This window comes from Citrus sinensis, chromosome 4, assembly GCF_022201045.2.
Source record: "Citrus sinensis cultivar Valencia sweet orange chromosome 4, DVS_A1.0, whole genome shotgun sequence".
Lineage (NCBI taxonomy): Eukaryota > Viridiplantae > Streptophyta > Magnoliopsida > Sapindales > Rutaceae > Citrus > Citrus sinensis.
This window is the reverse complement of record NC_068559.1, coordinates 25,660,215-25,676,816: the sequence shown is the minus strand read 5'-3', so window position 1 is coordinate 25,676,816 and position 16,602 is coordinate 25,660,215. Positions and strand designations below refer to the sequence as shown.

Here is a 16,602-nt window from a genome sequence, read left to right as displayed (position 1 = left end):
TCATTTAATGATTTTTGTTTTGTTAGGATACGAGAATCATGTAATCTCGTAATCTTCTTGCATCATCAAAAAAGGTTATCATACAAGGTTCATACATTTTACTAATTTTACAAATATGCCCCCATATTTATGATTATTACTATTATTTTTCAAAGTGAAGTAAGCAGTCGTGGACTCGTGGCCTGAAATAATATCTATCGAGGTCCCCGACTTTGAATAGAATAACAAAAAATTATTAATTTGTACAAAAAAAGATTTCTGTAGTTTCGAAAGTTCTTAAGGGTGCCGACACCGTCACCGTCATCTTATTATAGCATCATCATTCCCCTGCATATCACAACAACATATGCATCCACTAAAAATTAAAAAAAATGATTTTTTTTTTCCCCTAATGTTTTTTATAATCCTGCCAACAAGTTTAATGCAAATTGATAAATTTTGTAATTAACAGATAATTTTTTTCAATAAATAAATAAGAGCCAAGTCCACTTAAACTCCATCCCTGTTTCTTAGCTAATCATTCACTCAAAGCTTTTACTTGACGGCCTCTCGCACTTTCTGTTACCGATCCGGTGTGATGATATGATATCCTCCTCCTCTGCAAATAAAACCCATCAAAATTCTTCTCAAAATTTAAGAAAAATATATATATAACTCAGCTTGTGTCTTCTTTCAACTAACTCCCCCCCTTCATTTCAAATCGCACGACAGCCGCAATTCGAGTAACAACGCCATGTACTTGTCGGAGAAGCCCCGCCCTTACTTGACGGAAAAGCCTCGCCCCATTGATTATTACAAAGATGAAGCAGTTGCTGTTGCTGCTGCGGCGGCGGCGGCGGCCTCCTCGCGTGACATGATCATGGAGGTGGCCGCGGCGTCCAATGGGGACTTGCAACCTCAGCAGATGATCCTCGCCGACAGCAGCGGCGGGGAGGACCATGAAGTCAGGGCTCCCAAGAAACGCGCCGAGACTTGGGTGCAAGACGAAACGCGGATCTTGATTGCGTTTCGGAGGGAAATGGACGGGCTTTTTAACACATCCAAGTCGAACAAGCACTTGTGGGAACAGATATCAGCGAAGATGAGGGAGAAGGGTTTTGATAGGTCGCCCACTATGTGTACCGACAAGTGGAGGAATCTGCTAAAGGAGTTCAAAAAGACTAAGCATCAAGATAGAGGAAGTGGGTCTGCTAAGATGTCCTATTATAAAGAGATTGATGAGATTTTGAAGGAGAGAAGTAAGAATGCTCAGTATAAAGCTACTTCTGTCGCCAATTCCGCTAATAAGGTTGATACTTTCATGCAGTTCTCTGATAAAGGTATCAATTTCTTTCTCTTAAATTGTTATTAATTATTAGTTTTTTCTGTTGGGTCGGCATTTTTTGAATGATATCCTGATGTCTTTCAGTGGATTTGAGGCAAAAGTTTTGGTTTCTGTATTGGGTTTGTATGAGTTTTAATGCTTGATTGCTACGATTTAGTGGGGAATCAAGGTAATAGGCTTTTTCCCAAGTTTAGGACAGTTATGCGGATATGGTTTGTTAATTCTGGATGAAAGATGGGTATGAAATTGAAAGGGATATACGCGAAAGGCTAATTATTAGTAAAAATTTGCAATGTCTGTGGTTTTTGTTCTCTGCAATTTAAAATCATGTTTGTGGAAATGTGTTTGATTGACTGGAGTTTGTTGGATGTCTTCTGAAGAGTTGTAATTAGTGCTTTTTAATAGATTTATGGGGTTTTTTTTTTTTGGGGTTTAAATCTTTATAAAACTCCATGCTCTTTTCATGGCTATATTATGGTGCTTCTATTTTTTTTTTTATAGATATGGATAAGTATAGAGAATAAGTCAGTATACAAAGTCAAGTGTAGCCTCTTGAAAAAGATATGAGAAGTGAAAATGTTTACGCGATCAAATTCATTAAACATGGATATTGATGGTAATTAGCACGCAAATGAATATTTAGTGATACTGTTTAAAGATGTGGCATGATGGTTGTGGTAGATTTTATGCTCTGTCTAGGTAAGAATTTTATTAGCAAATTTTTAGGGGAAGTGATTATTTTCTCAATCAATTAGTCCTTTAGTATTGTGAGTGCTAAAATCTGGATTATTCAAGATTTACGCTATTGGCTTCATGGTTATATTGATCGCACAATAAGTCACGTCTCTCAAACATTCCATGCTGTAGTAAATTTCCATTAAGTTCAGTCCTTTTTCTTCTATTACTTTATTAGAGTCGAGAAAGTTAGAGAAGAAAGAAAGTTTTCTGATAGTTTATCAATTGTCAAAAATAGGGATAGGTAGCATTCTGTGGTAAGTTGCTAATCTAGTATTTGAATCTTCTAACTTTGGTTATGGTGATTTTCTTCTGCTCTAATTTGAAGTGTCAAAACTGCATTAAGGATCATGGAGCCGTTCAGTTTACCTTTCTAAAGATTCTATAATTCATTATCAAATTTACAAAGTTGTATTTTGAAGACGCAGCTTTTTAATAGATGATATTTTTGGATGAGGAACATATTCATATCTGCATCTAACTTGTATATACTCTAATAAATGTCCATGGTATGTAGAAAATGCATTAACAAGTAGCATGCTTTTAACAGTTATTAGATCCTATGAAGTTGTAGCTATACTGTTTGCATATTTGTCCTAGAGCTGGAGAGGCCCTTCTCTTTGCCTAAATCTGGATGCCAGTTTTCTCACAAAGCTAGCAACCAGTCCACATAGCCCTTAATGGGATAGGCATGCATCTCAAATCTGACTCGGTTTCCGGGGACAGTTTGAAGTCTCTTCACTCCGTCACATATGTATTGGTGTTTATATACTGAGTCTAACTATAACGAATTTCCCAGTTTATCCTTTATTTGTATAGTCTTAATAAATTCTTGGCCTTAGTCGTCTGCCCCCTCTTTCTAGTAAATTACTCCGTTTTCTCTCTCTCTCTCTCTCTCTTTTCTCTCTTACTGAAACACACGGACCAACATCTCATGTAAATCAGTGGCCTCTACTCTTCATCTTCTTGGTTTATCACTTCAAAATCTGACTGTTGAGCTTGGCAGGGTTGATCAAGTATGGGGTTTTTTATCTTTCAATTTTCTAAAGATTGGCCGGGATGGAGATGGCTCGGTTGGAGCTGTTTGCTGTGGGATTATCGTTAGAGTATGAGTTTTGTAGACTCAATGAGCTGATTGATGTCTCGGTCTAGTGAGTAGATGCTTGTTTTAGCTGAGGGGAAGCACAATGAATTAATTGAACCAGTCACTTCATTGCAAAATCGTGTCTAAAATATCTCGTATCATTTTTGTCATTAGGTAGATGTTAACTTGAGAAAAGTTAGAAAATGATTGAAGATGATTGTTTATATATCATATAATTTTAAGGAGCATACCATGAGAAACGCTTTCCTGAATGCATGTTGACCGGCGAGATGTTTTACTTTGAGTTTTTGTTAGTTGAGATTTAGGAACCACAAATATACCAAGTCTTGCCTTTCAAAGACACTATGGTTGATATCATCTTAAAAACATCTGAAAACTAGTATAAGTCTGTCAAATTAGACCATTAGAGTGTTCTCTATGTTGTGAAACAAGTTGGAGTTTTTGCACTCAAGCTTCATGTAAATAAGTTTACTTGAGTAGCCTCTTACACTTTAGTAGCATTTACAAAATCTTTCTGTTGTATAAGCGACAATGAAATTAATCACAAAAATTTTTGGAATTATGCAGGTTTTGATGATACCAGTATATCATTTGGCCCCGTTGAAGGTAATGTGTTATATTCTTACCATTCTAAATCTATATATATTCTGTTTGTATCCCTTAGTTTGAGTGAATGAATGAATTTATTCCTTTCAACTTTAGGAAGCCTTCACTTATGCTTTGCCATGTGCTGCTTATGATAGAAAAGTTCATTTTCCCTTTAGGAATCTTGATAATTTTATTAAAATTGATCCCATAGAGCATACCCATTAGGGGATTTGCCTTGTCTTTTGACTTTAAAACCCTCCATCCCACTGCAATCAGTATTAAGTAGGTCTAAGCCATTAAAAGTAAACTGCAATCAGGAGGGATTATTGCTTCAAATGCTTGTGTTTTTAAGCTTTACTTAATGTAGCTAATGTGTTAATTCATGAACAGTGTAAGCTGTATGTAATCCAGCTCAAAGCTTTGTTTCATTGGCTATCTGGTTATCTGGTTATCTGGTTATCTAGATGATGTTTGACTTTTGCAGTCTTTGCAATTTATATCCTATACTTTTTACTGTAAAAAATCAGTTCATTGATGCAACTGTGATTATCAACTTTATACCAGCAGAAGTGCAGAGCTCCTGAGAGTTGAATCTTTATCTATTAGTTTCGGGGGGGAAAAAAATGCCCGTGTTGAAGGAGATATGGACCTCCATTAGTATTAGTGGCACTTAGTTGGGCTTAGTGATCCAAAGTACTAAAAAAGAAAAGAAAGAAAAACTTTCTAAAGGCAAGCTTTAGCCAAATTGGGGGGAGAATTTATTAATAATCTTCTTTAGGAGGATCCTTAAAGTGTCTAGACATGGTAGACTAATAAGCACTTCCTAACACTCCTCATGCACAAAGGTTCTGGTATAAAAAAATTTCATTAGTATGTCTTTCTTAATATTTGCACGCTTTTTCTCATTATTTATCTTAAATGAGATATCATTCCCTCATGTTTAAGTTTGTTAGCGTGCAGCTACTGGCAGGCCAACACTTAATCTTGAGAGGCGTCTAGATCATGATGGACACCCTCTTGCAATCACAACAGCTGACGCAGTTGCAGCCGCTGGAGTCCCTCCTTGGAATTGGAGGGACCCCCCACCTGGAAATGGTAATCTTTGTAAGTTCTAAGCAGACTTATTTGCTTGAAGTTAACACCGATGTGATTTACCATCTGAAGAAATAGTATGCACTATGTGGATATGGGCTTTCTGTTACTCTTTCCTAGTGAATGTGATCATTGCCACTTGTGCGATCTCAAATTCAATTGTTGTCAGAGGTTAAGTATAATGTTTGTGGGGATCTTTGTATTGACAATTTTTCCCCCCCCCTTCTGTTCGGCAGGTGGGGAGGGCCAGTCTTTTGGTGGGAAGGTTATATCAGTCAAATGCGGTGATTATACGAGGAGGATTGGTATTGACGGTACTCCAGATGCCATCAAGGAGGCTATCAAGTCTGCTTTTGGGATAAGAACTAAACGTGCATTTTGGTTGGAGGATGAAGACCAGATAGTTCGATGTATTGACAGGGACATGCCTGTGGGAAATTATACTCTTCACCTTGATGAAGGTAAATTATTGCATATGTGGTTTCTGTAATGAACATTTTGTGAAATTCTCAAACAATAGACTACGGAGACTCAAAGATATTCTGACTGAAAGTATTACCGGAATGGTGCTACTAATGGTTTCTATCACACCTTCAAAGAGCTAACATGTGGAATACGTGCCATGTTATTATCAAATGAAATGTTGCTTATGGCAAACAGTAAAGCAACCTTTAAGCATTCTACAGTTCAAATTTCTGTAGGCTTTAATGTGTGTGTTATGTGCAGGATTGACCATTAAAGTGTGCCTCTATGATGAATCAGATCACATATCAGTCCATACAGAAGATAAGACCTTTTACACGGAAGAGGATTACCGGGAGTTTCTGGCCCGTCATGGTTGGACATGTCTGAGGGAGTTTGATGGTTACAGAAATGTTGACAACATGGATGATCTGCGACCTGGTGCAATGTACCGAGGTGTTACTTGAAGGGAGCCGGTAGGCACATAGTCGTCCAATATTTGTATGTGCTTGCAGTGTTCACGATATCATGGCCTGTGTAATTTTCGTACACGCTCACAGTGCTCTAGGGAATTTAATGTGATAAGAGAATTGGATATAAATGGCTCATCGTCTGTACAGCCTGCTGTCATATGTTCCTTTTTGGTAGGACGAGGACCAAGCTTTTGGCTTTGGCAAAATTTCTGTTAGTTTAGACTGCGTCATGAACGTCTAGTGTATGTAAATATGTACTCAAGAGTTAAGAAGAGAAACAATTGTTCATCATTTACTGTTTAGAACTGTTTAATAGCTTGATCCTTGATAATTTGGAAACTGCTTGATAATTGCATACAATTGAAATACTAGGCCTGGAAACATATAGTCCCCTATTTTATGAGTAAACAAAAAAAATTGCGTTGCCCAAAAAAATGAAACTAATTTATTTGAATAAAAAGTGTTTAACATATCACAATAAGTAATCATGTAATTGCAACAGCATCGTTTTTTATATTAAACAAAGGCAAGTGCTAAGTTACACGTAGGGACTTCTTTAAACAAAGGATTTTATTCTGTGTTTATTTTTTGGAGTGTGAGTGAGGAGTGTGGATTCTTTCCATTCCAGTGTTTATTTCAACTAATTGGGGAAGGATTGGGAATCCTATTTCGTGGGTCCCACCCATTTTTAGAGTGGGGAGTGGGAATCCACTCCTACCTCTCCCTTTTCTACCTTTTTTTTTATTTAATTTAATTTGATTTAATATTTAATATTTAATAAAATAAAATAAAAAATATTATATTTATTTAAATATTATTATTATATTTAACTAAATAATAATTTGCATTGATTATAAGTTAAAATTACTTAAAAATAATATTACTATATTAATAGAGAATTAATAAATATTACTATATGCTATCTTTATTTAATAATATAATATTATTATATTTATTTTAAAAATAATAGTACTTTATTTATTTAATATTAATAATTAATAATAATAAATAGTTTATTCTAAGAAAATATTAATTTTGTACTAAATAATATTATATTAATAAATAATAAATTTAATATAATTATATTAAATAAAATAAATTTTCATTTTATATTTACCCTTCTTTTTATTAAATTTACTATAATTATATTTAATAAATATTTAAATAATATTATTATATTTAACTAAATAATAATTGGGTTTGATTCTAAGTTTAATTTACTTAAAAATAATATTATTATATTAATAGAGAATTAATAATATTATTATATATCATCTTTATTTGAAAATATAATATTATTATATTTATTTAATATTAATAATTAATACTAATAAATAGTTTATTCTAAGAAAATATTAATTTCATACTATGTTAATAGTAAAAATATTTCATTTGTATTGCCCTTATCAACAATTTTTAATTTATATAATTAAAATTAATAAAAATTGTGATGGTCATAATTAAGAATATTAATAATTATTATAAATTTACAAATATAATCAAATAAATGTTTATTCATTAAATATATTTTTATTAACTTTGTAATTAAAATTTATTATTCTTTAAATAAGGATAAAATTGTAATTTGAAACTATTTACTCTCAATCCAAAACAAAGTAAAAACATAAATTGAATTCTGATCTTCATTTTATGCTTCAATTCCAGTGCAAGTAAACAACCTACTCCTAATCCCACTCCACACTCTCAATTATAGGATTCCTACTCCTCAGGATTCTCACTCCAATTCAAAAAGTAAACGCTACCTTATTTAATTAAATTCCATATTGATAGAATATAATCTCCTAACACAGTTCGATTATTAGGTATTTCTGTTCTCCGAAGTGAAGTGAATTTTTTAATATTTATTTGATTAGCAAGTAATGATTATACTTAGCAGAAGTTTAAATTTTAATAATAATTGAGATTTTTAAATTGCGTTTTATATACAAAATCCTAAATTTGAAAATTAAAGAAAGTGCACTTTCTTCGTTACCGTTAAAGGCGCAAGAAAAAATGTTACCGTTGGCTGTTGCCCACTTGGACGAAACCCAGAAACTATCCGTTGGCGTGCTTTGTATTTTCAATTGCCTCAAACCATAATCAAGGTTTCTTCAAAACTCATCTACATTCTCTTCACATAATCAAAGCCCTAATATAGTAATATTTCACGAACCAAAATTGAATTTCAATTTCAATTTCCTTGCAATAAATTGTTTCAATTCTGTTTCTTTGATTCTTTCTGGAACCAAACCCTATAATTTGTTTTCACAATCATGGCATCAAGGACGGTCGCTAAAGACATCATAACTCTACGCGGTTCTGCAGCAATCGTCAGCGAGTTTTTTGGTATGTTTTTTTCCCCTTATTTGAAGCTTTAAGCCCTTTTCTTCAGTTACATTTCTTTATTGTTATTTGATAAAATTTTGCGGCGTTAAGGGAGTTCTTTTTTTTTATGTTTGTGGTTTTCTTGAAACCCATTTTCAGGTTATGCAGCAAACAGGTAAAAAAATCCGGTCTTGATACCTGTGTTGCTTTCTATTTTCTTGAATTTTGTTATACAATTTACGGCCTTGATATTCAAATTTTGAGTGATGAATTTGTTTAGTATACTTTACAATCGTGGAGTTTATCCAGAAGAAAGTTTTGTGAAGGTGAAGAAATATGGGCTCCCAATGTTGCTTACTGAAGATGAGGGTGTCAAGTCCTTCATTGCTAATCTTACTGCTCAGCTTTCAGGTTCTTTTTATGCCTTTTTGGCGCACTGTCTGAAAAGTTCAAAATTCCAATCAACCCTTCCATTATTTGTAACCTGGATTAATATGAAGCTGAAAACCTTCATTTGTTTTGTTTTGTTTATCAAAATTTGTAAATTCTTTTGAAATACTAAGATTTAAGGGAAAAATATGTTGGATTTTAATTCTCGTGTCCTTGATAAATACTTGATCACAATTTTGTAGAGTGGCTGGAAGCTGGGAAGCTACAGAGAGTTGTATTGGTGATTATGAGCAAGGCCACCAAAGAGGTTTTAGAGAGGTGGAATTTCAGCATCGAGACCGATAATGAAGTCGTTGAGAAGGGGTACTTTGATTTTAGTCTTTGCTTTTAAGCACTTCAGTTCTTCAAGCTTGAAATTTCTGATTTGTTTTCTAAATATGCATCTGATTCGTTTGTTGCTCCATGTGGTATCATCTTATTTAGTGTGTCGAGGGAAAAGAGTGACAAAGAAATTATGAGAGAGATACAAGCAATCATGAGACAAATTGCCTCTAGCATTACTTACTTGCCTTGCCTTGATGAAACTTGTAAGCAATTACGTACACCAATGAACCTGTCTTTTACATATATGGATTTTTTTTTATCTTTGGCATTTTTGTCCTTCTGATTGAATGACAAGTCTTTGTTTGTTGTTTGCGTAGGTGTGTTTGATGTGTTAGCATACACAGATAAAGACGTTGCAGTCCCATTCACTTGGATTGAGAGCGACCCAAAGCTGATTGCAAATCCGCAAATGGTGAAATTGCATTCTTTTGATACCAAGGTAAATTCAATAATTTGAGGTTGTTAGTTTCTGATTGGATTCAGATGAGAAACTGTGATTAACTACTGATTTTACCTGCTTTGCAGATACATAAGGTTGACACACTTGTATCCTACAAGAATGATGAATGGGATGAGCAGTAAGAGCCAGAAGAGGCTATTATATGAACAAACTAATCCATGATTTTAAATCCTGTTGCACATTTTGTTTTCTCCTTGATCTGTGAATCTTTCTATTCACAGCAGGGGCTACCATTGTTAGAGTCAAAATTTAATTTGCAAGTTTGAATGAAATGGCAGGATTCTTGTTGTTGGTATTGGTAAAACTAATCCATGATTTTAAAATCCTGTTGCACATTTTGTTTTCTCCTTGATCTGTGAATCTTTCTATTCACAGAAGGAGCTACCATTGTTAGAGTCAAAATTTAATTTGTAAGTTTAAATGAAATGGCAGGATTCTTGTTGCTGGTATTGGTAAAACTAATCCATGATTTTAAATCCTGTTGCACATTTTGTTTTCTCCTTGATCTGTGAATCTTTTCTATTCACAGAAGGAGCTACCATTGTTAGAGTCAAAATTTAATTTGTAAGTTTAAATGAAATGGCAGGATTCTTGTTGTTGGTATTGGTAAAACTAATAAAAGCTTACCAAGTTGGTTTTTGAGCCACAAGGTAACAGAAAAAGCAGTCCGTCCACGACCATCCAATAGTTAAAGAATTCAATCAATTCCCAATCTTTGATAATAGTAATAATAATAAACATCAATTTTGGATGATTGATGTGAAAACCGATCTTCTCCAGAAAGGCAGCACCCGTTGTGACTTTGTCATCACTTTATCACCCATCTACACTCGGATCGATTATATAGCTTTGTGGTTAACAGGGGAAACCAAGATTAAAGCCTCCTTGCCCTGTTAATGCTGGGTCTATGCGGGTTGCCCACCACTATTACTAATGATTATTAACGTAGCGGAAGGTTTCATGTTTATATTAGAGCGACTTAAGTAGTCTTAAATGTAGAAAGAAAATCCCACCTAAACAAAAAATAAATAAATAAATAAAGACTCAAATTTCATATCAAATATGACTCTAATGGGAAAAAAAAGAAGAAAAAAGACTCAAATAATTGAACCCTAAAATATTGTCTTACATCAGTCTCCTCCAACATAATGTCTAGCTTTATGTTGTGTTTACTTGTTGGAGTGGGAGTGAGGAGTGTGGATTCCTCCCACTCCAGCGTTTACTTCCTCTAAATGGGAAGGGAGTGGGAATCCCACTCCGTGGGCCCCACCCATTTTTGGAGTGGGGAGTGGGAGTGGGACTCCCATTTAGTGGGAATCCACTCCCACCTCTCCCTTTTTTATCCTTTTATTTTTTTTAAATTTAATTTAATATTTTATAATTAATAAAATAAAATAAATATTATTATATTTATTTGAATAATAATATTATATTTAACTAAATAATAATTTGCATTGATTCTAAGTTAAAATTATTTTAAAATAATATTATTATATTAATAGAGAATTAATAAATGTAATATTATTATATTTATTTTAAAAATAATAGTACTATATTTATTTAATATTAATAATAATAAATAGTTTATTCTAAGAAAATATTAATTTTGTACTAAATAATATTATATTATTATTTTATATAATAATAAATTTAATATAATTATATTAAATAAAATAAAATAAGGTTTCATTTTGTATTAAAATTAATAATTTATTGTTCATAATTAAGAATATTAATAATTATAATAAATTTACAAATATAATAAAATAAATATTATTCATTAAATATATTTTTTATTAGTTTTGTAATTAAAAACTATAATTCTTTAAATAAGGATAAAATTATAATTTGAAACTATTTACTCTCAATCCAAGACAAAGTAAACACATAAATTGGATTCTGATCTCTAATCCATGCTTCCATTCCAGTGTAAGTAAACAACCTACTCCCACTCCCACTCCACACTCCCAATCCTAGGATTCCCACTCCTCAGGATTCCCAATCCAATCCAAAAAGTAAACGCTACCTTAGTTTCTTCGTACAAATCAATCTTTGCTATGGTTCGATAGATAGTTGTAGGAACTTGTCTCTCAGCCTTGTACTGAGCACTACTGTCACACTAGTACCTCTACGTTCTTGATCTTATTCTTGTAAATATTCTCGTAGTTGTCAGAATAAATACGCTCATAGTTGTCAAAATAGACCTGTAGTAACAGTCTAAAATAACTTTCCAAATACTGTAGCAGAAAACATGATAAAGATAAATAAAACACAAAGTTTCAAAGAATCCTCGTGGAAAATAAGAATTTAATTCAAAATAATGATTGCGAACATACATAAATATAGATCGAAAATTTCACTAAACAATAAATTAAAGACTCAAAACTCATACCAAATATGATTCTAATAATAAAAAAATTCCTTAAAATAATTAAATCCTGAAATATCGTCCGTCATACATCATTATATTGTAGAATTATAAATTTGCCAAGTAAAAATCTAAACAGATTACTTATAAACATAATTATTTCAAAATATATTTATCTAAGCAGATAATTGAACAAGCGTCTGGCCCATAATCAAGTCCACTAGTGAGTATGGTGATACCATAGTCCAAGCTCGTTAATACCATGAACAACCAGCTCAAAAACTTTCCGTGCATGCATTCAATAATAATGAACTTACGAATTAAACTTTCTGATGGACCTGGAGCACTCTCCATAAAAAAGATGAAGACGCTGCCTGCTGAAATTGATATTACCTCCGTTTTTCAAGTGATCGTCAAATACATTGTAATAATTGTAATACATACTGGATGAATTATGAACACTTTGAATTGTGAAAGCTATTATGAACACCCTGAAAATAAATCTATGTTGAATTACGAAAACGACTCAATAAATAAATACACTACATTAATTTCTCCGAGTTCTGATGATGAATTCGAGTAATCACCAATATTGAGAGTATATGCGAATGGGTGTTCCTAAAGAAGCTGGTGAACCGTTAGTTTCTGTGTCTTATGCTATTAAATTTTCAGTCAAAGTCTTAAAATCTTTTTTGTTTTCTCTCATCCTCTCTATAATTTGACAATTATTAGCTTATTAACTTTGTAATTGTTTGCTAACTGTCTTTCATTTTTATTTTTTTGGGTTTTGGTAATTATAATAACTTCAATATCTGCCATTTGTAAGCTGCCTATCCACATGAATTTGATTTTTTTACATGGGGTTGATCGTATTCAAAGACACAAAGATGGATAAGAAGAACTGGGAAAATTGAAGGAATCATAAACGAAAATGTTGTTGATATTGAGACCCCAACTTCTCCCACAGTGACGGTGTAAATTCACCAATCACCAGACTTAAAAAATTTCAGACTAATCGAAACCTGTGCATCTTGTAACATTTCACTCATACTAGCTATGAACTCAACCAAAACAAGTTCCAAACATAATGGTGAAAACATAATGTGTGCTGAATTACTATCACGAACTTCGTGAATTTCTTGTTGGGCAAGCATGGTGACTCAAATTACTAGTTTGGATTGATCCATCTTTTCCTTTGCCAAGAGAGTAGAGTGAGTCACTAACTCAACGATAATGGTATTTTCGGTGCTAACCGAATAGGAATACGAGTAAGATCAGCTCTCACCGTAATGATTTACAAGAGATCTATATGATCAGCTCTCAGCTACAATGGTATTTTATCCACTTGAACATCTAAATGTCAATTTCAACTGACGACGTTGTGGATCTGCTATCAGGCTTGGGTGATATGGAACCTGTGCAATGTCGAGAACAATATGATATCGGTTGAGAGCATACTTCAGTTCACAAACATACCAAGTGAAGCTCCTGAATGGTCAAGCAGTGGAAAAATTGAGCTTGAAAACCTTCTTGTCCAATATAATCCTACACTCCCAATGGTCCTGAAAGGAATAACTTGCACCTTTCCTGGAGAAAAGAAAATCCGAGTTGTGGGAAGAACGGGGAGTGGGAAGTCCACTCTAATCCAAGCTCTCTTCAGGGTAGTTGAGCCTTCCGGAGGACGAGTTCTGATTGCTGGAGTAGATATTTCGAAGATAGGTTTGCAGGACTTAAGATCTAGGTTGAGCATAATTCCACAAGATCCAATGTTGTTCCAAGGAACTGTAAGGACTAATCCGGATCCTCTGGAACAGCATTCTGATCAAGAAATCCGGGAGCTAAAAATATCATATGTGTATGTATGCATGCAAACATACATACATACATACGTTTATGATAGATATATCAACAAATATATCTTTTGTGTTGACGCAGGTAAAGTTGTAGAGTATGACTCTCCAAGGCGATTACTTGAGGATAGTTGTTCTTCATTCTCAAAGTTAGTGGCCGAATGCTTGAGAAGATCATCCAAAAGTAACCCAAAAACAGCACAGCGACCGCCCCGCCCTGCTAACGACTGGCAAACCAGAATTTTTTTTTAACATGTCCACTAGGATTCTGAAGCAAATATAGACCACCGGTTTATTTTTTTTTTAAATCATATATTAACACAACAATAGTTCATATACAGACTGTGTTAAAAGCAAATGACCATTCAGTAAAATGCATTTGAAAATTGTTGATTCGATATTAATAGTACAAGCTCCCCCAATTCCTGAAGGAACTCTTCTCTTGCAAATTGTGGTTAAATTATATTCTAAACAGAAGCGTTATCATCTAAAATGAGGATATCAGATCAAACATCAACAGCCTGGTTGTCTGGCAACAATTCACACACACCAAATTTCTTCAAACGCAGAAAGGGGTAATGCCTGCCGCTGAGGCACATTTTTGGGGCGTAATAACTTTTCCTGGAAATTTTAATTTGTAAGTCTGATTTTGATGCGGGAATTTTGCATAAAAAGGGAAGTTAAAAGGAATGATCGCATCAAATGGCTTTAGCCTAGCTTTGCCTTGCACTGTAATACTGTTTGTTTTTTTTTTTTTTTTTTAAAGTCTGTTATACAGAGATATTAGTGACATTACATCAGACATTACAATTTATATTTACAATCATACTATATAACTGAGACTACCATCATATATTGACACACTGAAGTATATGTCCCGATATTTTAAACCCTCTTTAATATTCGAGGGGTGCTTGCTCCACTCACATTTCGTAAGAGAGAAATTGTCTCCACACAATTAATTGATAATTGAGGAATAACTGAAACTAACCTCCATAATGCTCTTATGGAGGCTCGAACCTTTGCACTCAACATTGTAAGTGCAAGGCTTCTCCTATTGGACTAAAGGCCCATTGGTGTAATACTGTATGTTAATGTCGCTCTCTATGCCTTGTTTGGCCACATGAACATTCACAATCCTAGATCGGTCTTGATTGCGGTCCATCTTTGTATGATAGCAGAAGGAATCATAAATCATGTGGACGTAGACAAGCTAGACACACCTCAGCTTTCTCCACATTCATGAATCATGACCAAGACTCTCAAAATCTCCGAATTCCACCGTGATTGGAAACGTCACAATATTTGAAGTATGCCCCTCGATAACGGCCTAAGCTGGGGCTACGGTATTGGACTAAAACTATTGCCATGGCCTATGAGATTCTTTTTCAGAGAATTATCATTATGCTACTCCAAAATTGAAGGGTCCTTGAATAAATTCAAGACACGTTTGATGTGAGATGCACTAAAATGTACAATTATTACAATTTTGATAGAACTTGACACAGGAAAAGAAAACATTAATTTATAGAGTTTGTCTAAGTTATATTTAATATAACTTGTATTCCACTAAAAATATATAAAAATGAATAATTAGTATGGGGGTTAGGATCTTATTTTGACTTATCTTTAATGGATAGTAAGTTACATTAATTATAATTTAAGGAGACCATAATATATAATGTTAAAGTATCAAATAATATATAATATATAAAAAAAAAAATGGTGATGCCACATGCATGCACATGAAAATTAGGTTGACTCAAAGCTCGGGGAAAATTGTGCTGGTCTTTTATAAATAAGGATTTTCTCCTATTTATTGTTTTTTTTTTCTCCCAAGTTCAAACTTCTCTTGGTTTAATAAGTGGAGTAATAAGTGGAGAAGATTGAGTTTTAAATTTGAATGTTGACAATTCAGAGAAATTAGGAGAATGAGAGAAATGAATCTTCTAGGAAAAAATACGTGGTCCATTAATTTCTCTACAGTTCTAAAGTGGGGATAGATGCAAGATTCTCAGAGATGACGACATGTTGTGCACATCTATATCCTCATTTTGGTAACATTAATTTCGTTTTCTGTTTCTTAAATATGTTTACCGACTACTTCTCGCATCTTCATCTTGATCTTGTGATTTGAAGCTCTGATATATCGTCGTACGTCAGTCGTTTTCTCGGACCAAGGAATCAGCACGTATATTCCCAAGATTCTGCAGCGTAATTTGATTTATATAAAATAAATAAAAATTAATAACAATAAAAGACTGGCGCCTCTCAAAAATAAGACGACCCCAACTGGATGGTACTGTGTAGCACATGCATGTATTGTCTCTACTCTCTAGTTTCTACTACAAATACTGGGTAATTGCTCATATCAGGCCATGGGTGTTTGAGGGTGTGCACTGTGTACCCCAAAAAATCCTTTCAATGATGTTTCATGCTTGATATCGTTTAGGTCATCATCTATGACTGGATAAATAGGAAGTGAAAGTAAAGTGAAGATGGCAGGGTGGTGAGGGCTGCTGTCCTCCAATGCATTATGAGGGTAATTTTTTTAAATTATAAAATATAATTAAGTGAAAATAATTTTTTGTATTATAAAAATGTGAGTGGAATAAATATCTTTTGAATATTCAAATATTAATCGATCAATAATAATTTGATATGTAAATATTAATTAAAATTTCATGTAATATGAATTATACTCTCAATGATAAAGATTTTGCTATGTTACATGTGATGTAACATACACAACACACAAGAACCACATAATTATATGGGTTTCATAATTTATGCGGTTCTTGTGAATTGTGTATGTTACATTACATATAATATAGGGACTCCCCAATGATAATCTTACGTAATTAAGTCTTGCGTAATTAAAAAAAAAAAAAAAGTAAAGTGGAGATTGATGTAATGATGAGTCAGCACAAAGACTCATCAACTTGAGAGCGTTCGGGTTTCAAAACATTACTACTATTTTTTAATTATAAAAAGTCCTCTAATTAGTTGAAGCCTCCTCCTTACTCCGTGAAATGGACCCAAATTG

General features: G+C 33.4%; 3 protein-coding genes across 4 annotated transcripts; all 3 read left to right on the top strand.

Annotated features, from left to right (window-relative positions):
• The first annotated feature begins 336 nt into the window (after nucleotides 1-336).
• LOC102613983 (trihelix transcription factor GT-1-like) lies at nucleotides 337-6,070 on the top strand. 2 transcript variants are annotated; one of them, XM_006483967.4, is made up of 5 exons: nucleotides 337-1,319; nucleotides 3,732-3,770; nucleotides 4,713-4,856; nucleotides 5,081-5,305; nucleotides 5,571-6,070. In XM_006483967.4, the coding sequence occupies exons 1-5, from the start codon at nucleotides 734-736 to the stop codon at nucleotides 5,771-5,773; spliced, it is 1,197 nt and encodes a 398-aa protein (XP_006484030.1). In that variant the 5' UTR covers nucleotides 337-733; the 3' UTR covers nucleotides 5,774-6,070. The 2 variants fall into 2 exon arrangements, with proteins under 2 accessions (XP_006484030.1, XP_006484031.1); XM_006483968.4 differs by having other exon boundaries at nucleotides 339-1,319; nucleotides 4,713-4,847.
• Nucleotides 6,071-7,790: 1,720 nt separating this feature from the next.
• Nucleotides 7,791-9,626, top strand: LOC102614651 (mitotic spindle checkpoint protein MAD2). Its single transcript, XM_006483970.4, has 7 exons — nucleotides 7,791-8,125; nucleotides 8,264-8,279; nucleotides 8,385-8,515; nucleotides 8,737-8,857; nucleotides 8,978-9,081; nucleotides 9,196-9,317; nucleotides 9,404-9,626. Exons 1-7 carry the CDS (start codon nucleotides 8,053-8,055, stop codon nucleotides 9,458-9,460), a joined length of 624 nt encoding a protein of 207 aa, XP_006484033.1. The 5' UTR covers nucleotides 7,791-8,052; the 3' UTR covers nucleotides 9,461-9,626.
• Nucleotides 9,627-13,142: 3,516 nt separating this feature from the next.
• On the top strand, nucleotides 13,143-13,653 carry LOC112498804 (putative ABC transporter C family member 15). Its single transcript, XM_025100391.1, has 2 exons — nucleotides 13,143-13,565; nucleotides 13,642-13,653. The coding sequence occupies exons 1-2, from the start codon at nucleotides 13,143-13,145 to the stop codon at nucleotides 13,651-13,653; spliced, it is 435 nt and encodes a 144-aa protein (XP_024956159.1).
• The last annotated feature ends 2,949 nt before the right edge of the window (nucleotides 13,654-16,602 follow it).

Coding starts and splice junctions, on each gene's coding strand:
- LOC112498804 (XM_025100391.1), top strand. CDS start 13,143: ATGATATCGGTTGAGAGCATACTTCAGTTCACAAACATACCAAGTGAA.
- LOC102613983 (XM_006483967.4), top strand. CDS start 734: ATGTACTTGTCGGAGAAGCCCCGCCCTTACTTGACGGAAAAGCCTCGC. Junction 4,857..5,080: donor ACCTGGAAATGGTAATCTTT/GTAAGTTCTAAG, acceptor TCTGTTCGGCAG/GTGGGGAGGGCCAGTCTTTT. Junction 5,306..5,570: donor TACTCTTCACCTTGATGAAG/GTAAATTATTGC, acceptor TGTTATGTGCAG/GATTGACCATTAAAGTGTGC.
- LOC102614651 (XM_006483970.4), top strand. CDS start 8,053: ATGGCATCAAGGACGGTCGCTAAAGACATCATAACTCTACGCGGTTCT. Junction 8,516..8,736: donor TCTTACTGCTCAGCTTTCAG/GTTCTTTTTATG, acceptor ACAATTTTGTAG/AGTGGCTGGAAGCTGGGAAG. Junction 9,082..9,195: donor GCCTTGCCTTGATGAAACTT/GTAAGCAATTAC, acceptor TTGTTTGCGTAG/GTGTGTTTGATGTGTTAGCA.